Here is a 25,339-nt window from a genome sequence, read left to right as displayed (position 1 = left end):
AATATAGTTTGTTAACTTTGTTTCCACCATATTTTCCTGTGTTGAGACTTCTTTTTAGTTATTTCTAGTTACTGTTTGCCTCCACGTTTCACCTTCCTCACCCACCCCTGATTGTCAATCAGGACACACTTGTTCTTGGTTGCAAATCAGGATTCTTCGTATGCCAGCCCTGTCATCTGGACACAGAATAGTTGTCCCAATGCTCGCTGTATCTGTTTTGCCTTTTTCTGCACTTCCTTGTAGCACTCGGTTTGTTATTGAGTACTTTTGAATTAGACTTAGACTTAAACCTCCTTAATTGTCATCCAATTTTGAACTTTACAGTAAAGGCAAGAACTAAATTCTCTTACATTATCTCGTTGTAGTGCAGTATAAAAGAGCAATAAGGTGCATATATAAATAAATATACTCTACGGATGAATATATTGTACTTTTGCATACGCATCCACGTTTACAGTTGTATGTTATACTATCTTTATATTCCAGGGACTTTAAAACGGATTAACTCACTGGAATATAATTGATTGACCGGATGCAGGATGCAGGGGACAGCAGGCAAAGCGCAGGTATATATATATATATATATATATATATATATATATACATATATATATATATATATATATATATATATATATATATATATATATATATATATATATATATACATATAGTGGGGCAAAAAAGTATTTAGTCAGCCACCGATTGTGCAAGTTCTCCCACTTAAGATGATTACAGAGGTCTGTAATTTTCATCATAGGTACACTTCAACTGTGAGAGACAGAATATGAAAAAGCATTCAGGAATTCACATTGTAGGAATTTTAAATAATTTATTTGTAAATTATGGTGGAAAATAAGTATTTGGTCACTTCAAACAAGGAAGATCCCTGGCTCTCACAGACCTGTAACTTCTTCATCAAGAAGCTCCTCTGTCCTCCACTCGTTACCTGTATTAATGGAATCTGGTTGAACTTGTTATCCGTATAAAAGACACCTGTCCACAGCCTCAAACAGTCAGACTCCAAACTCCACTATGGCCAAGACCAAAGAGCTGTCGAAGGACACAAGGAAAAGAATTGTAGACCTGCACCAGACTGGGAAGAGTGAATCTACAATAGGCAAGCAGCTTGGTGTGAAAAAATAAACCGTGGAAACAATTATCAGAAAATGGAAGACATACAAGACCACTGATAACCTCCCTCGATCTGGGGCTCCACGCAAGATCTCATCCCATGGGGTCAAAATGATCATGAGAAAGGTGAGGAAAAATCCCAGAACCACACAGGGGGACCTGGTGAATGACCTGCAGAGAGCTGGGACCAAAGTAACAAAGGTTACCATCAGTAACACACTACACCGACAGGGAATTCAATTCTGCAGTGCCAGATGTGTCCCCCTGCTTAAGCGAGTGCATGTCCAGGCCAGTCTGAATTTTGCCAGAGAGCACATGGATGATACAGCAGAGGATTGGGAGAATGTCATGTCGTCAGATGAAACCAAAATAGAACTTTTTGGTATAAACTCAACATGTCGTGTTCGGAGGAAGAAGAATACTGATTTGCATCCCAAGAACACCATACCTACTGTGAAGCATGGGGGTGGAAACATCATGCTTTGGGGTTGTTTTTCTGCTAAAGGGACAGGACGATTGATCCGTGTTAAGGAAAGAATGAATGGGGCCATGTATCGTGAGATTTTTGAGCCAAAACCTCCTTCCATCAGTGAGAGCTTTGAACGGTTGACCAAAAACTTATTTTCCCACCTTAATTTACAAGTAAATTCTTTAAAATTCCTACAATGTGAATTCCTGGATTTTTTTTTCACATTCTGTCTCTCACAGTTGAATTGAAGTGTACCTATAATGAAAATTACAGACCTCTGTCATCATTTTAAGTGGGAGAACTTGCACAATCGGCTGACTAAAAACTTTTTTGCCCCACTGTGTGTGTATATATATATATATAATATATATATATATATGTGTGTGTGTGTCAGAGTGAGTTGGTGACGAACCCCAAGATGCAGAGATGGTGGCAAGCATTGAGTAAGAAAACATGATTTAATTTAACACTAAAACAAAACCAAACAAAAGGGTACAAAAAAAAGCGCACAAGGCGGAGAAAAACTTGGCTATGAACAAAAATACTTACCGTGACACGAAGGAACTACGGCGTGAGCAGAGTGAACAGAATTAGACAAAGCTACAACGATAAGTAATAATGACATTTACAGGTAGTGAAGACAATAATCCAGCCCAGACTGGAGGACAAAGCAGGTTTAAATAAGAGTGGGCTGATTGACACCAGGTGTGGCCAGGTGTCAATCAGCCGCAACTGAGGGGAAACAGCACTCAGGGAGAAAATCGGAAATTACCAAAATAAAAGGGCTGAAAGGAAACAAATACATACACAGAGGAAAAACCAAAACAAAACTGTCAGGGAGACAAGCCTGACAATATATATATATATATATATATATATATATATATATATATATATATATATAAAATATACCTGCACTTCGCCTACCGTCCCTGCATCCTGCATCCAGTTAGAGGGGAACTAAATAGTTTATACCCACGTCTCACAATGTCAGGACTTGGAATAAGGAGTGGACTCAGATGCAGAGATGAGGTTCTAATAAAGCTTTTATTTTGAAACCACTTTTTAAACCTCCAGAGCCAGAGTGTTACCCACTTAATGTTTAACAAAAAAGTCCGCGGAAATAATTCCAGAAATAGATCAATCAAAAACCACTCCAAAAATGCGAGGAAAAAACTAACAAAAGGACGAACTATCATTAAAGTCGTATCTCCTATAAAAAATACAAAGCGCTCCAACAGGAGGAAGAACAAAAAGGGCTGTAACTTAATACTTAATAAAGACAAACAAAATATCACCTAATCTTAGAGGAAGAAAAGGAATTTTGAAAAATTACAAAAAACTCACCAAATAGGTTGGACGAAGGCTAGAATAAAGAAAGTTGCTCAAAGGAGGTAAAAAGTACAATTCAAAATTATTGCAAGAGACTTCTTGTTCCAAGGAAGTAAATGTGGGAAGAAGCAAGGCATGGATACAAACATGGACATGGACATGGACGCTAGATTGACACGGAAGCTCGAGACGATCCGGCACAGGACAAGGGGAGGCATAAGCTTAAATAGAACATGATGGTAATGGGAAACAGGCGGAAACAATCAAGGGTCAGGGATGACGTCAGACTGGTGACACAAAAGGAAGGGCCTGTGATCTGAAACAAGAGGAGTTGCTTTTCAAAATAAAATATGATAAAAAACCATAATAAAAAAACAAGACAAGACTTCCCTCACCGCGGTATGACACACAAAAACCCACATCCAGTTCAAAGACATTTCCAAAAGGAATTGATTTTTATACAATTTTAATGTAATAACAATAATGATAATTATTTTCTTTACAGATAAGAATGAAGAAAAAAAAACAATACTATCAAGATTCGTACTAAAAGTTATTGATTAATTTATATTTAGAAATATCTTGTGTTTATCACAGATATGATCACGTCAAAAATCGAGATTCAAACGGACTTCAAATTTATACTTTTTTGATACTTGTTTTTCAATAAGTAAATATGATAAAAATATAATTGTTTGCTTGTGTAATTGTTGTATTTTTGCATTACTTACTAAACATATCACATTTTTGCATAATTAGTATTAACCACCTCTTGTTAGAGGGTCACTAATGAATTCGTAGTCATTTTTTAGTCATCCATCCATCCATCCATTTTCTACCGCTTAATCCCTTTTGGGCAAACAATTAAAAATATATTCGTTGAGTTTGTAAGAAGTTTTCAATAGTTTTTAGTAGTTTTTAAAAATCTGAAAATGTGACCATCAAAGCTTCAGGATTGGTGTCCTGTTTTGTGATTTTATTTAATCGAAAATAACAGAAAAGTAACGGCTAGGATGTTGCTTTTGTGTGTCGGATCCACAAGTGAAGATTATTTAGCATTTAAATAAAGAGCTTCTCTCGCTGCGCTTGCTTTTATCTACTGACCTTCTTCAAAGTAAAGCCTCAAATGAAGAGTGTTATTAATCAATCATTCTGCCTTCACGGCCACTTCTTTCCCGCCTCAGCCTTATTGGCCGCCATCAAAGGCGCCTTCCGCCGTCCCTTACGTGAGCGAGCACATGGCTCAGTTTGAGTGTGAAATGAAGACACGTCGAAGTCGGTGCTGCGCTCTATCTGCGCCATCCAGACCTGATTTTTCTTGTCGCCACGCAGCTAGCCCTCGCTTTTTCTTCTTCTTGGCCTGCCGCGCGGCGTGTAAGCACGCGCCAATCCCTGCGAGACGCTCGCCTCGCCTTCCTTTTCCAGGCCGCTGCGCGTAAAGCCGCACCGAGTAAGTTGATCAAGGCGGCGAAGGTACGGTCCTGTGAAGCGAAAGAGCATTAGCGACACTGCCGAGTGAACGGTTCTGATATGAAGAAGGGGGGAGGGGGGGGATTTGTCTTGCGGCTGCCAGGGACCAAAGAAGACGTCCGCCGTTAGCACTAATAGATTTGCAAACGCCAAAATCCTCCAGCTGTGACGCCCTAATGTTCTTAGTCTAACTGGCTTGGCACCCACCACCAGTTTGCAGAGACGAGAGCAGGAAGCAGCGATCAAGCGTCCTCCTGTCCTAGATACCAACGCTCCACTTCACACGCAAGGGAATTTCACCTCATCCCAAACTACCTTCTCTTCACACCTCGTTGTCAGTCAGGAAACTTTTGCAACTCTGAATTGACGCCACAAACAAACATTGTAGATACAATTACAGCAGAACACATCAAAACGTCGTACCATTTGGAATTTGATCAAACGTTTTGGGGAAAGCTAGACCTCGAAAGTGGCTCAGAGCTCCATAGTAACAAGGTTTCACCAACCAGTGACGATTGCTCTAAAACTGCAAGGGAAGCTCAGCTACCCCTAAAATTTCAAAAAACAACTGATTAAATACATAGTGTTGTGTGTACAACTTTTGTTCAGAATCAGCTTCTTATCACTGGTAGCGACGCGGCTTTCTCTCTCTCATTCCCGCAGCTTCACGGTGCTTTAAACAGTGTAGATGCTCGGCGTTCACGGACTTCCATGGGGAAGCAAACACTGCTGCGAATTAGACGAGTCATTGGATAAATGCTGGGCTTTGTCCCGCCCATCGGCTGCTGAGCGTCTCTGAGGGTCTATGGGGCGGTGGGTCGGCCCCGGACGCTCAACTTCTGCATGATGATTCGATGATCTGTCCGAGGCTGATTCCCTTTGTGATTGACAACGAAATGAGCGAATCAGCGATCTTGTGTTGTAAACTTATGTTACACCTTTCCTGCTTCCGGCTTCCAGACTGTAGCCAAGTAGCGCAGAGGAGACGTTCCTCCAGGGCCGATGTACTTCGGGGGTAACACCCTTCGCTTTACCCGCCAGTGGGTCTTTACAGCTCCGGACTCGAGGGCCAATAATGAGGCCGGCGATTTGTTGCAACTATGTCACTTTATTGGCATTTTGCACACAGCCATACACCAAGCCGCTCGCTTCTGCACAGACTCACTATTACCGCTCCCTCACTTCTCTCGCCCACTCACTCACTAACGTCACTCATCTCCTGTCATATTTTAAAGGGCCACACACACACACACACACACACACACACACACACACACACACACACACACACACACACACACACACACGCACACGCGCTACTCTCATAACACTTCTGTGGGAGCGTTTCAATATTCATTCTGTTGTTCCGAGTTCAATCCAATCTATCCATCCATCCATCCATTTTCTACCGCTTATTCCCTTTTGGAGTCGCGGGGGGCGCTGCCGCCTATCTCAGCTACAATCTGGCGGAAGGCGGGGTACACCCTGGACAAGTCGCCATCTCATCGCAGCAATCCAATCTAATCCACTTTATTTGTATAACACATTTAAACAATATAAATGTTTCCAAAGTGCTGCACAACAATATTAAAAACAATATTCAAATTTCCTTAGCTCCACCAATGACTGAATAAAAAATAAAACCAATACAAAAATAATAAATAAAAAAAATAAATGGATTAGAAATGATTTTAAAACAATGAAAATAAATCAAAATAAATAAAACAATTAAAAAAAGTTGACTTGAGACTTTCCAGATCCTAAAATCAACTAGCAACAAATAGAGCTTTTATTTCTGGTGTTTTTTTGTGATTGGAGACTGACTTCTTTCTGTCCTTACCAAGCAGCAGGTGCTGCTGATTCCCTCCACCATCTTAAAGCACTCACAGGCGGACACACTTCACAAGCTGCACTTAAAGACAGATAATTTGAATATTTTTAAACAACAAAAAAAAATTGAACAAAAAACATACATTTATAATGCACACAGGTGTACAAAAATTATTGCCATTAGTGGAGCTACATCTGCAGGTGTAGACAGGAGCTTCTCCTGTTAAAAGCAGCTCAATCCAAAGACATGCACCTGGGGATAGGTTGATTGGCAAAACTAAACTGGCCCGAGTGTGTTAATGTGAGTGTGAATGTTGTCTGTCCATCTGTGTTGGCTCGGTGGCGACTTGTCCAGGGGGTACCCCGCCTTCTGTCCAAATTCAGCTGAGATAGGCTCCAGCACCCCCCGCTGCCCCAAAAGGGACAAGCTGTAGAAAATGGATGGATGGAAGTCTTACACCCGCAACACCATGGCCAAGACCGCTTAAGCAGCCTAGCTCTGCTGGCCATTGAGAGGACACTTGTCAAATCCCGGGAAAAGACGCCTTCTCGGTACGACAGGGTCACAGATCACTTTCTTAAAAAGGAACGGAGGGTAGAATTTACATGTAAATAAACCAACACATTTCATGATGTAGGCCGAAATTGAGCTTCCCCTCCTCAAGGGACCAGCATCCGCCACTGTCACCAACACACAGGTCAGTCTGCAAAACTTTACCGGAAAATTTACAGTTCAATTCAGTTTCAGTTTATTATTTCGAACATGCATACAGTACGATGCATGTCCTATGAGGACGTTTGATGAAACGCAGTAGCGGCGGTCATGAGTTAGGTGGCGTTCCTTTGAAACTGTAATAACTCTTACTAGCATGTGTGACTTTGAGGGACTTTTGATGAGGAATTGTAGTGTTACAAACTTTTGTGTGGTGTTGCTTCCTATTAGTAATTATTATAAGTTGATTTGTTTTGCGTACACTGAAAAAAGTCAGTGTTCAAAAACAAGGGAAAAAAATACAAAAATGAGGGGTTGTTAAGATCCGTACGCAGATTTTCTCATATTATTGTTGTTTCTGTTCCATTTTCATATGACTCTGCTGTTTAACATGCTTATTTTCTGTTTTTGTTCATTACCATGGTTACTCATCAGTTCACCTGCTACTCACGGCCCCGCACACCTGCTACAGATAATCACTGTCACTTTATAAGCCGTCCTCTTTTGTTTGTTCAGCCTGGGTTCATAATTTGCTTTTCACGCAACGAGTTACGCCTGCAATACTTTCATGTATGTATATTCTCGCTAAGCTTTTCACGCTAGCCATTGTTCATTCCAGTTCTCATGCTGAATGTTTTGTTTTCTCTTTTGTGCCTACGGGTCAGTTTAGTGTGCATTTTGTATCACCTACTTCTCATACAAGCGTTTTTGGTTTCCTTTTGTTAGCACCAGTGTTTTGTTTCTTAGATCCTTTTGTAGAATAAATCTGTTAAAACTTACCCTTGCTGTGTTCAATTTTGACGCATCCTTGAGGGAATCGAACCCGGTACCACGATGCCATACAGGCGTAATATGGGCATTTGCTTGAATTAAGCAAAATTATCTGCCAATAGAACAAGAACATTTGGCTTGTTAAGACTTTCCAAAACAAGTAAAATTAGCTAACCTCAGTGCATTACTTTAAATGGAAAACTTAACTATTATTTTTTATATTTTTTATATTTTGTATCAGGGCAGGGGTTAGTGCATGTGCCTCACAATACTAAGGTCCTGAGTAGTCCTGGGTTCCATCCTGTGACTGCGTGGGTTCTCTCTGGGTACTCCGGCTTCCTCCCACCTCCAAAAACATGCACCTGGGGATAGGTTGATTAGCAACACTAAATTGGCCCTAGTGTGTGAATGTGAGTGTGAATGTTGTTTTTCTATCTGTGTTGGTCCTGCGATGAGGTGGCGACTTGTCCAGGGTGTACCCCGCTTTCCGTCCGAATGCAGCTGCGATAAACTCCAGCACCCCCCACAACCCCAAAAGGGACAAGGGGTAAAAAATGGATGGATGGATATTTTGTATTAATATTTTATATTTGTATATTATTTTTAATATACATTTTGGCCACTTAGCTGCCAGTGATTTACTAAAAATCTATAGAATTGTTTTACAGTGTCCATACAAGTGTAAAAGGAAGTCAAGCAGTTCTTAAATGTAGAATATATGTAGAATATATTTATTTTATTCATATATTATATATATAATATAAATCATATATTATTTATTATTATTATTGGTTATTGTGAGCAAACTGTGGTGCTGAATTTCCCCCAGGGATCAATCAATCAATCAATCAATGTTCATATATATAGCCCTAAATCACTAGTGTCTCAAAGGGGCTGCACAAACCACAACACAAACCACTACGACCTCCGGTAGGTAGGTGATAAAGTACTTTCTATTTTATTCTATTCTATTCTATTCAGTAAAGTGATGAGGCACATGTTCTCGTGACATACGTTGTAATATGATCGTGAACTTTACCGAAACGTTTAATCAAATTACAAATCCTACAGCATGTCAATGTGTTCTGCTGTAATTATTTCAGTTACAGTCATTTTTACATTGCATTACTGTAAACGGAAAAACGGTAACAGTGTTATTTTTATGGTAAAATTCTGGCAACTTAGCTGATAGTATTTGAATGCAAAATCTACAATCTTTTTTTTTTTTTTTTTTTTTTTACAGTGCATCACTGTAGATAGGTAAAGTTATTTTTAAGGTAAAATTCTGGTGACTGAGTAGTCATTTTTTTAACCGTAATATCAACTGACTTTTATTTACAGTGTAGGAATGAGTACTGAACTTTACCGGTACTTTGATATTGTATTACCGCCATGTATCGATTCACTGTACCATATATCGTTACCTGTGTTGCGCATGAAGTCACGTCGAATTGCAGGCTCAAGCACTTGACGGAAAAACGTATTTGTGGCAGACTGCCTTTAAATAATGTTGCAATTGTCAATGCCAAAAAAAGCAAGCATGCCTGATAGAAGGATTTCCAAAGTAAAGCTCTAATTTTCAAAATGCGCTAGCTGGATGCTAAATTACATTGAATATACCATACACATGCTACTGATTAGCATTCATGATTTTAGATGGCGATTTCAACACCTCTAAATGTAATAAATGTGTTGAATATTTGTAACGAAAACAACAAGTAAGTTGCATGTTGCAATAACGAGCGCACTACTTAAAGTATGAACACTTTGTCGAACTCAACAAAAGACAAGACTGCCACATTCAACCTGAACGCACCAAAGACAAAATAAATTGAATGCATACTTGGAAGTGATATTTAGAATTGTAAGAAAACAGGATGTAAGAGTTAGACAAAAGACATATCAGTATCATCCCACTGTTAAATTTTACATTCAAATTATAGATTGTATCATTATTATCTTGCGATGAGGTGGAGACTTGTCCAGGGTGTACACCACCTTCCGCCCGATTGTAGCTGAAATAGGCACCAGCGCCCCCCGCGACCCCAAAGGGAATAATCGGCAGAAAATGGATGGATCACTATTATCACTGTCTATTTTATGCTGCCCTTTTTTTTTTGCTGCGGCTTTTACATATACTGGAAAATTGTACATGGTAATTGGGATTTGTTATATATTTATCAAAACTGGGACTATGGGATAGTTAGTTTTTCCAACACAAAGGGAAATTGGCCCGAGCCAGGCGTGAACGTGAGTACATTTTTATTTATATTCTAACAAAACTACAAAAAGCCAAACAAATGGCGCGCGCAATGGCAAAGGACAAACTTGACTAATGAAAAACAAATGACTAGCGTAAAGGCTACAAACTATAAACATGAAACAAAAACACTTGCACTGTGGCATAAATAACACAACTTACATGGCGTGGACAAAATGAACAGCATGGTCTTTGGCATGAAAGGAGTTGTGAAGTTGCAACTGTGGCTTAAATACTAGCAGTGATAATCTACCAGCAGGTGTGAAAACTGAGGACAGGGGCGTGACATGAGGGCAAGGTGAAAATCAATGAGTTGCTATGGAAACAAAGAAAACAAGGAAGTGCAAAAGCAAGAACTGAATGTCCAAAAAATAACCAAACATGACAAAAACAAAACATGAACTATGGGCGTGACAATATTGTATGTATTATATAAAATAAAATATAATATAATATAATGTATCATTATATATGATATACTGTATATATAATATGTAAATATTACATATGTGATATTTTATATTGCTACTATGGTAAATTTTTAGTGTACTTTATACTTGCCTTATCCTTTCCATCCTTACCCTTTCCATCATTTGTAACTGAGCTACTGTGTGAAACAATTTCCCTTGTGGATTAATACAGTTTTTTTTTAAGTCTAAGTCTAATTAGAAACATTCAAATTATTAACACATGAATATGCAAGTACCAAAAATTGGTATCACCGAGTACCGGGATCGATTCCCAAGTAACAGGAATTGTTATCGCATCGGTTCAGACGTGAACGATACCATCCCTACTTGTATGTGAGTAAAGAATGTCTAAAAAAAAAAACAATATCCTGCCTTGCCTCAGATGTGCTAAATTAGTTGTTATAGCACCTCACTAGGTCATTCCTTGAACTTGTTTTTACAATTAGTAGAGAACCCCACATTTTATAACAATATGCAAATGTGAACAGTGCTCAGTGTTTGATTGCTGTAGTGTCGAAAGGAATTGGGTTGTTTGCGGTATTTAGTCCTTATTTTAATGAATGCTATTTGATCTGCTTGCTGCAAACTGCAATCATGAGCATAATTTTGTTGCAAATGTAACTACTGTGTGTCTTGTCATGTGACAATTGTTGGGTCACATGATTACAACATCAGCATGGAGCTACTTGTCTGTACTTGTGGGAAAAATTAGACATGAGAGTGCTACAAAAATGCTGGAGATCTTCTCCAACCATGCTGAAGGAGATGGGCACGCACTTTGTAAAATAACAAAATTGTCTCTCAGTCTTCATGCGCACTTTGATGCACTCACCTGAGAAACAAATCAGACCCATTGTGGCTCACGTTTATTCAAAATCACTCGAGCGTATATACACACACACTTATGCGCGCAAGTACACACAAGCACACACACACACACACACACGCACACACACAAACACACGCTCACACACACATTCAGTGCTAATGTATGAACGTCTCAGCTCAGGCTCACATTCAAATTCCGCAGAGGACCTTTCGGCTCCTGTTGCAATACTATAAACAAAAATACATATTAGAAAATTCTGTGTACAACTTGTATAGCTGCATAGTTTTATTATCCATTTTTTTTAGTAGCTGGCAACAGAAGATAGTAGCAAGATAATTGTGTCTTGTTTGCAGTCAAGCATGGAAGTGGTAGCGTGCACAAATGTTACAGGCACTGAGGGGCTTGGGTTTAACACCCAAAAGTAACAGGATCATTGTCTTGCCTACAATAAATTATGGTCATTTAATCTGCACAAGTTCTGCTGGCACTTGGGAGCTACGGTTCAATGCAAGTGAGTAACAAGGTAATTATGTCTTGCTTTCAGTCAATCATAGGTCATGGTAGCGTGTTTGAGTGCTACCGACACTAGAGAGCTGTGGTTCAACCTGAGAGAGTAGCAAAATAACTGTGTCTTAACTACAGTCAAATATAGTATTGACAGTGTGCGCGAATGCCGCCGGCAGTAGGGAGTTGCGGTTTAACAAAAAAGAGTAGCAAGATTATTTTCTTGTTTACAGTCATGTGAAGTGAATTATATTTATATAACGCTTTTTCTCTAGTGACTCAAAGCGCTTTACATAGTGAAACCCAATATCTAAGTTACATTTAAACCAGTGTGGGTGGCACTGGGAGCAGGCGGGTAAAGTGTCTTGTCCAAGGACACAACGGCAGTCACTAGGATGGGGGAAGCGGGGATCGAACCTGCAACCCTCAAGTTGCTGGCACTGCCACTCTACCAACCGAGCTATACCGCCCCTACTGCATTGTAATGGTAGCATGCTCGACTGCTACAGACACTGAAGAGCTGCGGTTCAACACGTGTAACAAGATAATTGTGTTTCATGTACCCAGGGCTTTAAAGTGCAAGCATTTTCGCAGTATTTGCGACTACAACTATGTCGTACATGTATTGAAAAAAAAATGTAGGACAGATGCGAATACAGATTTTAACCCTTTTGCTCCTAAAATAAATCCATCCAAATTTGATCAAATTAGAGTAATAGTATTGCCCATCTGTATAGCATGTTTGAAATAAACTTAAACTATACCCATAACCAAATAGACAAATGATTGACATGGAAGCATCACTGATCACTCTGTGCGGATTGACAGCTGTGTGTGTCACTCCCCCCTGCGCAATGCACAGAGAGGACTGAGGCTTGAACCTCTAGCTCACACACTCAGTCTTCCAAAACAGAAGAAACAAGATCTTTGTTGGAGGAACTGTTTTTTTCACCACCTTAAAACTTGACACAAAACTGCACTGCGCGCTTGTAACTGTAAGGGGTCAGAGGGAATCTTGAACAACAACTCAATGATTGAAGTGACAAACTTACCATCCAAACAATACCCCTTTTGTTGACAAAATCATACAGTAATAGAGCACATCCAATCTATTTATTAAGCAGAGGCAACACATACCAGTGAAACGTCGACAAACTTTTGCTGCTAGCCTGCTAAGCCCAAAAAAAAACAGCTCAAGTTAAAATGCCTGGGAGACTCAGACTAGTGGTGTGAGAGTCATAAACGATTCGTTCAAAATCTGAGAGTTGTTTTACTGAATCAGGACTCACGGGTTGTTGTCGCCAATAACTCCAAGTGATTCAGCTCGGGCAGGAAGTGGAAACAAGAGTTGATTTAAAGCAGGAAACAGATTTGTTGTTGTTTCTGTAGGGCTATAGCATTTATAAAAGCACAGTTAGACTATCAGGGGCATAATTAATTACATATGACATTGTTTATTGTCTTAATTGGCTAATGACTTTTAAATGCTAGACATAGGGTGACCCGAAAATAATAGGTTACATTAATCGAGACGACACATAATGAACGCATGAATAATGATCTCAGCATTTAGCGATATTACGGAGATGACAGAAGGCCGTTTTAGTAACACTCTTAATGTGTGACTCAAATGAGAGAGTTGGGTCGAAGATAATTCCCAGATTCTATACCGGGTCGCTTTGTATAATTGTTTGGTTGTCAAATGTAAAGGTGGTATTATTAAATAAGTGCTGGTGTTCAGCAGGACCGATAATCATTATTTCCGTTTTCTGAGCGTTAAGATGCAAACAGTTGCTGGACATCCGTTGTTGAATTTAATTTAAACACGCCTCCAGGTGACTACAATCTGGCATGTTGGTCTGCAATATGGCCTTGTCATTCAATAATCCATCCATCCATCTTCTTCCGCTTATCCGAGGTCGGGTCGCGGGGGCAACAGCCTAAGCAGGGAAACCCAGACTTCCCTTTCCCCAGCCACTTCGTCTAGCTCTTCCCGGGGGATCCCGAGGCGTTCCCAGGCCAGCCGGGAGACATAGTCTTCCCAACGTGTCCTGGGTCTTCCCCGTGGCCTCCTACCGGTTGGACGTGCCCTAAACGCCTCCCCAGGGAGGCGTTCGGGTGGCATCCTGACCAGATGCCCGAACCACCTCATCTGGCTCCTCTCGATGTGGAGGAGCAGCGGCTTTACTTTGAGTTCCTTCCGGATGGTAGAGCTTCTCACCCTATCTCTAAGGGAGAGCCCCGCAACACGGCGGAGGAAACTCATTTCTGCCGCTTGTACCCGTGATCTTATCCTTTCGGTCATGACCCAAAGCTCATGACCATAGGTGAGGATGGGAACGTAGATCGACCGGTAAATTGAGAGCTTTGCCTTCCGGCTCAGCTCCTTTTTCACCACAACAGATCGGTTCAACGTCCGCATTACTGCAGACGCCGCACCGATCCGCCTGTCGATCTCACGATCCACTCTTCCCTCACTCGTGAACAAGACTCCTAGGTACTTGAACTCCTCCACTTGGGGCAGGGTCTCCTCCCCAACCCGGAGATGGCACTCCACCCTTTTCCGGGCGAGAACAGTGGACTCGGACTTGGAGGTGCTGATTCTCATTCCGGTCGCTTCACACTCGGCTTCAATAATTTACATATTAATGTACTTCTTTACACACACAAAAAGCCCTACCTAGAGTGAGTGTTCTCCAATTACGGCTGGGCGACACCTGACCGACACAACAACGTTGTTATACCTATATCAATTTCATTCGCTTTTTGCAGATGATGTGGTCCTGATGGCTTCATCTGACCGGGATCTTCAGCTCTCGCTGGATCGGTTCGCAGCCGAGTATAAAGCGACCTGAATGAGAATCAGCACCTCCAAGTCCGAGTCCATGGTTCTCGCCCGGAAAAGGGTGGAATGCCATCTCCGGGTTGGGGAGGAGACCCTGCCCCAAGTGGAGGAGTTCAAGTACCTAGGAGTCTTGTTCACGAATGAGGGAAGAGTGGATCGTGAGATCGACAGGCGGATCGGTGCGGCGTCTTCAGTAATGCGGACGTTGTACCGATCCGTTGTGGTGAAGAAGGAGCTGAGCCGGAAGGCAAAGCTCTCAATTTACCGGTTGATCTACGTTCCCATCCTCACCTATGGTCATGAGCTTTGGGTCATGACCGAAAGGATAAGATCCCGGGTACAAGCGGCCGAAATGAGTTTCCTCCGCCGTGTGGCGGGGCTCTCCCTTAGAGATAGGGTGAGAAGCTCTGCCATCCGGGAGGAACTCAAAGTAAAGCCGCTGCTCCTTCACATCGAGAGGAGCCAGATGAGGTGGTTCGGGCATCTGGTCAGGATGCCACCCGAACGCCTCCCTAGGGAGGTGTTTAGGGCACGTCCAACCGGTAGGAGGCCACGGGGAAGACCCAGGACACGTTGGGAAGACTATGTCTCCCGGCTGGCCTGGGAACGCCTCGGGATCCCCCGGGAAGAGCTAGACGAAGTGGCTGGGGAGAGGGAAGTCTGGGTTTCCCTGCTTAGGCTGTTGCCCCCGCGACCCGACCTCGGATAAGCGGAAGATGATGGATGGATGGATGGATGGATGAAAGCAACATTGGTTACATCAGTATATTTTAATGAATGAATGATATAAGTTTATTTCGGTCATATAATCAATCAAATCAATCAACCATTTTGTGTGATCAGTTTTACAGTACAGGTTACACGTAAACAATTATACACATTTACACACACAAAAAAAGAAAAAAATGACCGAAAAAGAAATAGGCTGAAGCTAAAGCTTATATTTGCCTATCCTTTACCTTCACTGAAAATTAGATTGCCTGGAACAACAACTTAAAAAAAAAAAAAAAACTCAATCTGATGAAAGTAATTGTTACTATATTTTATCATTTTCAATTATTTCACCTTTCAAGGTTTTCTTAAATCTTACCAAAGAAGTACATGTCTTCAGCTCATCACTGAGCTTGTTACACCATTTAACTCCAAAAACTGTAATACATTTGTATTTTAGATTCGTTCTCGCTTTACCTATTTCAAAAATCAATATCCCCCGTAAATTATAGTTTTCTCCTCTTAAATGAAATACCCTAAGAATACAAGCTGGAAGGCTGTTGTTCTTTACTCGAAACATAATTTTCACTGTTTTTAAAAACACAATGTCTGAAAATTGTAATACATTTGAACTTATAAATAATGGATTGGTATGTTCATAGTAGCACACTTTGTGTATTATTCTAATTACCTTTTTTGAAGTTTTATTATTGGGTCTATGTTTGCTTTATAAACATTTCCCCAAATTAATTTCAACACAATACGTTAAAAGGGAAAAATAAAATAAAAATACAACATATGCAGGCATATGTTGACTGTGACTCACTGCTGCATTTAAAATATTGTAATGTTAATGTAATGTTTCGGATCGAATAATGTTTAAAATAAAAGGGTACTTCTTTGCGTTACGTTGGAGTTGTAGCGGGGTGTGCATGACCAAAGATTGTACAAACGTTTGTAGATTGAGAGAGGATGATCTACTGCAGTGGTTCTCAAATGGGGGTACGCGTAACCCTGGGGGTACTTGAAGGTACACCAAAGGGTACGTGAGATTTTTTGAAAATATTCTAATAATAACAATAATTCAAAAATCCTTTGTAAATGTATTTATTGAATAATACTTCAACAAAATATGATTGTAAGCTCATAAACTGTGAAAAGAAATGCAAAAATGCAATATTCATTGTTGACAGCTAGATTTTTTTGTGGACATGTTCCATAAATATTGATGTTAAAGATTTATTTTTTTGTGAAAAAATGTTTAGAATTAAGTTAATGAATCCAGATGGATCTCTGTTACAATTTCCAAAGAGGGCACTTTAAGTTGATGATTACTTCTATGTGTAGAAATCTTTATTTATAATTGAATCACTTGTTTATTTTTCAACAAGTTTTTAGTTATTTTTATATCTTTTTTCCAAATAGTTCAAGAAAGACCACTACAAATGAGCAATATTTTGCACTGTTATACAATTTAATAAATAAGAAACTGATGACATAGTGCTGTATTTTACTTTTTTATCTCTTTTTTTCAACCAAAAATGCTTTGCTCTGATTAGAGGGGTACTTGAATTAAATAAATGTTCACAGCGAGTACATCACTGAAAAAAGGTTGAGAACCACTGATCTACCGCATGGTGATGCACAGTGCACACGATGTCGTACACAAAGTACATTTACAGTCAGTCATATCATCATCATTTGGTCATCTAAAAAAAAAAATACAGAGGGCATGACCTCTGTGTCCTCGATGGTAGTTCCGGCCATGAGATAATTCTTTCTTGCCTACAATCCAGCTTAGTTGTGGTAGCGGTGAAGTCTGGAGCTGCACAATTGCTAAAAGTACTGTAGGAGTTGTGGTTCACTGAGGAAAAATATGAATTCCTACATGTAAAGAATCTGGGTGTTATCTTCGACCCAACTCTCTCCTTTGAGTCACACATTAAAAGCGTTACTAAAACGGCCTTCTTTCATCTCCGTAATATCGCTAAAATTCGCTCCATTCTGTCCACTAAAGACGCTGAGATCATTATCCATGCGTTTGTTACGTCTCGTCTCGATTACTGTAACGTATTATTTTCGGGTCTCCCCATGTCTAGCGTTAAAAGATTACAGTTGGTACAAAATGCGGCTGCTAGACTTTTGACAAGAACAAGAAAGTTTGATCACATTACGCCTGTACTGGCTCACCTGCACTGGCTTCCTGTGCACTTAAGATGTGACTTTAAGGTTTTACTACTTACGTATAAAATACTACACGGTCTAGCTCCAGCCTATCTTGCCGATTGTATTGTACCATATGTCCCGGCAAGAAATCTGCGTTCAAAGGACTCCGGCTTATTAGTGATTCCCAAAGCCCAAAAAAAGTCTGTGGGCTATAGAGCGTTTTCATTCCGGGCTCCAGTACTCTGGAATGCCCTCAGGGTAAAAGTTCGAGATGCCACCTCAGTAGAAGCATTTAAGTCTCAAATTAAAACTCATTTGTATACTCTAGCCTTTAAATAGACTCCCTTTTTCGACCAGTTGATCTGCCGTTTCTTTTCTTTTTCTCTTATGTCCCACTCTTACTTGTGGAGGGGGTCCGGTCCGATCCGGTGGCCATGTACTGCTTGCCTGTGTATCGGCTGGGGACATCTCTGCGCTGCTGATCCGCCTCCGCTTGGGATGTTTTCCTGCTGGCTCCGCTGTGAACGGGACTCTCGCTGCTGTGTTGGATCCGCTTTGGACTGGACTCTTGCGACTGTGTTGGATCCATTATGGATTGAACTTTCACAGTATCATGTTAGACCCGCTCGACATCCATTGCTTTCCTCCTCTCCAAGGTTCTCATAGTCATCATTGTCACCGACGTCCCACTGGGTGTGAGTTTTCCTTGCCCTTATTTGGGCCTACTGAGGATGTCGTAGTGGTTTGTGCAGCCCTTTGAGACACTAGTGATTTAGGGCTATATAAGTAAACATTGATTGATTGATTGATGTATTGTGACCTTGTGAAGTAGAAACTCACTTTATTGGCCATTTTCCAATAGTCGGTACAAGCTGTACGTACACAGACTATGCAGTAAAGTCATTTATATGGTATTGTACTTTGAGAAGATGCTTACTGAAAGAGGCAGAGAGCAGACAAGTAAATTACTTTGTGTGAAGGGTGTTTTGCTTACATAAGAAGAGCACCAGGACTCGCAGACTTTGTCGTCGTCGGGTTCTTGTGTGGCAAAAAGCCAAAATGCACTTATTGCAATTTGGTCTGGTGCCAATCAGCTGAGAGACTGTGACTCACTGCTGCAGTCAAACCTCCAATGTGCACATGATAGAGTGCAGCCGTCCACTTCCTTCCTGGTGGGACGCTCCAACCGTGTCGCCTTTCACCTGATAGTCGTCACAAATTTGGTGGGTTTAACAATCTTTTTTTTTAATTATAATTGCATTATGACAAAACAATAATAAAAAAGTATGTATTTAGTGAAATTACAGTATGCTGTATTTAAAGGGGACCTAATATACAAAACTAACTTTTCTTACCTATTGGTACCTGTTTGTGTGTATTTGGGATCTGCATAAGTCCCGTGAATTCAAAATCAAACCATGAAGGAATTGCGGAGCTATTTAGAAAACAATTTTGCCTTCCTTCATTCTTCCTCCAAACGAGCCCAATTTGTGACATTTTTCTTATTGGTAATGTCAGCTAATATCTCCATATAGGGGGATTTACCCAAAGAACGCCATTGTCGACTATTGTAGTCCGACATTCTGGTCAATGAGTTCCTTCTTTTCGCTATTCTGTTGTTGTGGGGCAGACAGGTTTGTACATTTACATGCGTCCTCTGCTACTTACAGAACAAAGTAGTAGTGAATGCACATAAATAAGACCACCCACATAACAGTAGATCCTCAAAAAATGGTCAGAAAGTGCCTTGAAGATGGTCTGTAAAAATAATCTGTGCGAAATGTTGTTCAAAAACCACCATCACATATTTTGCAGACCAGAAGTAAGTGTTTTTCATGTAAAAAAAATAATCATAATATGATCCTTTTAAGTTGAATTGGAGTGATAATTGTTTTTTAAACGCAATAGTTCAATAAGTTATGCACATGACCCCATAAGAGGAATAATGTGAACACGATTTTTATTGAATATTTTTTGTACTCTTCTGCCTTGAAGACTTTGTATTTATAAACAATATGCAACTGCAATTATTTGATACTTGTTTACATTGAAAATTTTGCTGTTCTAGACTCCACTATTCTTTAATAAACACCTATTATGTATGTCTAGCTTGGGTGCTGTTGTGTGCTTAGCTGTTGTGTAGCTGCTGACTCCTAGTTGCCTAGAGTTTACCATGTTCATATTTTGTAAATTACTTCACTAATATGAAAGAAAAGACCAACCTTGTGTGTTTATAGGAGCAGATTTAGTTGTTAACTGTCTGTCCAGCTTTGGACAAGTAAACACGCTGCAGGACCGCTTTTATCGGATATTGTACATGCAACCCAATATAATTCCTTATTTGTTTTTTTCTGATATTGGACTGATATCTAATTTCCAAATAGGACTGGGACACACTTACTGAGTGGTACTGTACAACTAAGTTTTGTAAAATATTCTACAAAATGGCTGTAATAATTTATATATTCAGGTAGTGCTTATGCAAAGTGTGTCCAACACCATCAGGTGCAGTATGTGCCAAGGAGCAGTATATTCCATTAAGACCTGTTAACCTTTTTGAAAAACAATCATTTGTTCCCGCTGATGGGGGAACTAAGAATAAACCCCAACTCTGTTCGCCACACAGACCCTCCCACAGTGGAGCCGGTGCAAACAGAAATGCGCCAGGGTCTGGGGCGGCCCGTGGTGATGACCTGTCGGGTGCTCCGGGCACACCCGTCCCGAGTGCTGCGATTCGAGTGGCTGCTGTCCAACCGGCTGCTTCACGCCGGTGCCTTTGACGCCCAGCGGGACGACACAGAGTACACCATCCGCAGTCTGAACCGTGACGGCTGGGGCGAGTACACCTGCAACGTCATCAACGAGGCCGGGGCGGGGAGGTGCACCTTTCACGTCACAGGTAAGGAATCATTGTTACCTTTTATAAAGGCAGAATGTGTGGTGTAGCACCTGTATTGTTGTGCGGGTGTCCCTAATACTAGGACCTGTGTCTGTGATCATTAATCCAGATTAATCATTTTATTTCTCCTTCAAAAATGTAATGATACTGGAAAAACCTGATGTTTGAACATTATTATTGCCACTTTCTTGTGTACTCTGTGTCATGTTGCTGCTACTGGAACTTTTAATTTCCCAAGGGAACACTGCACAGGGTATTTATAAAGTCTAAATCATCCAATTTTAGTGTAGTTAAATACATTTACTAATAATAACATAATTTCATTATGTCCAATGTATTTGTATGTTCAATGTTTGTATGCATTTTTTATATTTAATACATCATTGCTCCCACTCGACGGGCACATTGTTGTCACTTCCATGTTTGTCTATTGTTTGAAATATTTTAATGCGTGTGACTGGCTTATACTTTTTTTGCCAATTGGCCTTTGAAACAGTTGTAATTGTTATCCATGAAATCTACCCGGTAACACGTGTCCAAACAAACTGTTAAAGGAAAAGTTGTAAAGGAAGTGTGTTAATTATTGTCAAGTTTTGAGTATGAATGGATCTTAAATTATTGAACATCTCTATAGAATTATCAGACAGTCGTGAGTTCTGCAAAACACAGAATCAAGGCTTGGAATTAGGGGTTAAATCACCAAAAATGATTCACAAGCGCAGCCACTGCTGCTCCTCACAGCTCCCCTCAGCTCCCAGGGGGAGCAACAAGGGGATGAGTCAAATACAGAGGGTCATTTAACCACACCTAGTGTGTCTGTGACAATCAGTGGTACTTTAAAAGGCCTACTAAAATGAGATGTTCTTATTTAATCGGGGATAGCAGGTCCATTCTATGTGTCATACTTGATCATTTTGCTGTATTGCCATATTTTTGCTGAAAGGATTTAGTAGAGAACATCCACGATAAAGTTCGCACCTGGAGAAAAGCCCTGCCTCTACTGGAAGTCGCAGACGATGACGTCACATGTTGATGGCTCCTCACATATTCACATTGATTTTAATGGGGGCCTCCAACAAAAAGTGCTATTCGGACCGAGAAAACGACAATTTCCCCATTAATTTGAGCGAGGATGAAAGATTCATGTTTAAAGATATTGATAGTGACGGACTAGAAAAAAAAAAAAACATGTTAAAAAAGCAAAACGGGGTTGCATTGGGACGGATTACAATGTTTTTAGACACTTTTACTAGGACAATTCTGGGAAGTCCCTTATCTTTCTATTGTGTTGCTAGTGTTTTAGTGAGTTTAATAGTACCTGATACTCGGAGGGGTGTCTCCACGGGTGTCTTGACGCCAATGTCTCAGGGGAGTCGACGGCAGCTGTGGACGGCACAAGCTCAGCTTTTCTCCTTTAAGAAGCAACTTTTTAACCACAATTTTCTCACAGAAACCTGCTGGTTGACATTCCGTCGTGATTCATGTTCTGTTCGCTTGACCCCGCTTTGATCCATAGTAAAGTTTCACCTCCAGGAATTTTAAACAAGGAATCACCGTGTGTTTGTGTGGCTAAAGGCTAAAGCTTCCCAACTCCATCTTTCTAATTTGACTTATCCAATATTAATTGAACAAACTGCAAAAGATTCAGCAACACAGATCTCCAAAATACTGTATAATCATGTGGTTAAAGCAAACGACTTTTAGCTGTGTGTGTGCGCAGCGCTCATACTTCCTAAAAACCCGTGACGTCTTGCGTACACGTCCACATTACACGACGTTTTCAAGACGAAACTCCTGGGAAATTTAAAATTGCAATTTAGTAAACTAAAAACGCCATATTGGCATGTGTTGCAATGTTAATATTTCATCATTGATATATAAACTATCAGACTGTGTGGTCAGTAGTAGTGGGTTTCAGTAGGCCTTTAACTTTAACTATTTGGAACACAACCATGTAGTACCATGTTTCACCATTCTATCCTTTGAAATCAATCCCTCCAGGACTTTGCAATGTTGTGATCGCGTCAATTCACGCAAATTCAACCAAATCTGGCAAAATAGGAATGGCCTTGCAATTTTGTCAAATTCTTACAACTTCCGTGCACTTTTTGGTCGATCAAATTTGTCACAGAGTGGTGCTCACACACACTCGTATATCGTCTAATCCAATCATATTTATTGTGTGTAAGCAGGACGACGTGTAATTATGTATGACTTGAACTGACTTGACTTTATTAACTCATGCTTGCAGTGGAGCCAAGGCCCCACTGAAAAAACAGCCGAACTTTACAATAAATATCAAACAAACAACAATAAAAAATGAAAAGAACAGACAGTACCCTTTACAGAAAAAAACATTTTCAGGGCAGAAGCAGCATGGAAACTGTTAGCATTCTGGTACATGACTGTATTACTTATTTAATTAGATAGTGTCATTATACAGCTTAATTGCAGCATGCAGGGTAGAGTTTTTAAGTCTCTTTGTCTTTGCTCTGGGCTCGGGTTCAGCCATCTTATGTTGGTTCCTCAATGTCCTGGCAGTGCGGCTGCCTCGTGTTGGTGGTAGCAGGTCATGCTACCTCCAATTGGGGGTTAAATCACCACCACTGCAGCCTCCTCTCTCTTGGTCTGGAGTGATGGTAGGGGTTGTAAGATGTTTCCAGCTCTCCTCGTAATGATTTTACAGGTACGTTTCTGGACTCGCTCTAGCTCTGCCTGTTGTTTTTTTGGAGCAGCCCACTAAGAGCACTGAGCTATATTCCAGACACGGCCTGATGAGAGCGGTGTAGATGGTAACAAGGTCGTTTGCAGGTAATCCATGTCTCGCCATGACTGTGAGGTAGTGCAGCCGTTTGGAGGCGGTTTTTATTGCCTTCTCGATGTGCACATCTCCAGTGAGGTTTTGGTCGAGCTGGTAACTCAGGTACTTTGTTGTTTCCACGACAGGGACCTCCTGTCCCCCCAACATCAATGCAGGAGGTTGTGGTGGATTTCTGGCAAAACATATCCTGAGTTCTACCGACTTCTTCCCATTGAGTATCATTTTCTTATTTGCTGCCCATTCGTCCAGCCTTTGTGCCTCCTGGCACATGGTTGTGTCTGACATGATGCTGGATATGGGGATCGCTCTAGATAGCCCGATATCGTCTGCATATCCCACATCAAAGGTGTCCTCAAACACAGCATCCCGGGTGGCCATGTAAAGGAGGAAGACATATATATATTTACTCTTTACTTTTCAAGCGGTACAACTGTCGTTCTCCCGCGTGTCTCAAGCATACTTCCTGTTCCTGTCTACTGCTCTGAGCCTTTTGGGTAATGTAGTATATAAATGTGTTCTTCCTAGTATGCATGCCTGTATATATTTATAAGACAATGAGGAAAGTATTTTCATTTGCAATGCCAATCCAGCAAGGAGGCTGCATTTACATGTTAGAGATGTTGATGTGAGATCATAATCCCTCATTGGTCTCTTATTTGCCAAAATTATTTACCTTAAATTATCGTTATAGATCGATTTCAACAGTTCACAAATGTCAATGGGGGTTAATAAGTGCTTGAGGTGAACAAACACCTTTTAAGCATAAAACATACACAGTGAATGTCTGCACTTTGTGTCTTTCTGTAATTGCAATTATTTATTACTATTATTAGTCATAATTTAAAAAAATATAAAAATTCAATGAACAGCTACAGTTATGTACAAAGCAAACGAAAATCTGCTACCCAAGAATCTACAACAACTCTTCTCAAAATAAGACAAAAGCAATCCAACCTGAGTGGAAAAACGAACTTAAAACATCTGTATGCATGTACAAGACTTAAAACCTGTAGCATATCAGTATATGGAATTACATTTTTGAATGAACAAAGTAGTTAAACAATGTACTAACATTATCCACTTTGAGAAGCTGTTCAAATTAAAATTCTTACAAAGAGCAAGAAAGAAGATGTTTAAGAAACCTTTTGAAACCTTATTGAAAACGAGATATTCTTCATCTCAGTACGTTAGCCATAACCAATCTAATTATCTATTACAAGACCTGCTGTGGTAATAATTCACTACATGTAAATTGTGTTACAAAAAGAAAACAGTAAGTGAACATTTGTGATATTGAGTGCTCTGGAGTGTGAAACTGAATAAGCTTTGCTTCTTCCTACTCCTTTTCGGACATGTTTAAAAGAGAAATTATACAAAATTCTATGATGTATTTTATTGTAAACATATTCATGTTCTAAATAAATGCAACTCAATTCATTAAAACTACTGTTTAAATAAATGAATAAACAAATTACCCTACTCAATAATTTGAAAAAGAGCTCTGAGTATGTGATTTTGCTGCCGTCTAGTGTCTACTTTAAGTCTATGTGTAAATTGAGTAAAACATCAATACAGTATTTGTTTTCCAAAATGTGTTAAAATCATATTGTTTTTGTGATTAAGGTTACAAGGAACACGTAAAACATTAATAACAAATGAAATAAAACACAAGCTGATTCAACGGTATTGGGAAAAAAAAACGCCTTAAAACGAGGCGATTTTTTACCACAACTCTCTGGAAAAGATGCAGTGAATTCATGCATTACAGGCCACAACAATCACAAGAAAATAGTCTGCTAAAACCTGGAGGGACTGTATGTACAATGTGAAGTGAATGCTTTTTTTCCGTTTAAAAATGAATTTGTGTCCATCAACAAGAACGTCCGCATGAGGCTGGTAATTAGCGCGTTGGCTGTGGATTTTCCCGGACAGCCCAGATTGGCTGCTTGCATACGAACGCTGCTCTTCGTCACGTCTTAGGGCTGAGATTGACAAGTCAATTGAAAAGACGAACAGAAAGGAAAGGAAAGGAAAGGAAAGGAAAGGAAAGGAAAGGAAAGGAAAGAAAAAAAAAGTGCGGCGGAATGAAACTCTTCACTCAATGTCGATGCTGCTT

The 25,339-nt window shown here is 40.2% G+C and overlaps 1 protein-coding gene across 6 annotated transcripts in view; it reads left to right on the top strand.

The window, feature by feature from the left end:
- Positions 1-25,339, top strand: part of LOC133553186 (MAM domain-containing glycosylphosphatidylinositol anchor protein 2-like) — a 557,311-nt gene that overhangs the window by 376,612 nt on the left and 155,360 nt on the right. For all 6 annotated transcript variants that reach the window (XM_061901111.1, XM_061901109.1, XM_061901107.1 and 3 more), the window contains one exon: positions 20,130-20,402. In XM_061901111.1, coding sequence (XP_061757095.1) covers positions 20,130-20,402 — 273 coding nt within the window. The remainder of the gene's footprint in view (positions 1-20,129; positions 20,403-25,339) is intronic.

This window comes from Nerophis ophidion, linkage group LG05 (assembly GCF_033978795.1).
Source record: "Nerophis ophidion isolate RoL-2023_Sa linkage group LG05, RoL_Noph_v1.0, whole genome shotgun sequence".
Classification (NCBI taxonomy): Eukaryota; Metazoa; Chordata; class Actinopteri; order Syngnathiformes; family Syngnathidae; genus Nerophis; species Nerophis ophidion.
Note: the sequence above shows the minus strand (reverse complement) of the source record. Positions and strands in the feature narration are given on the sequence as shown.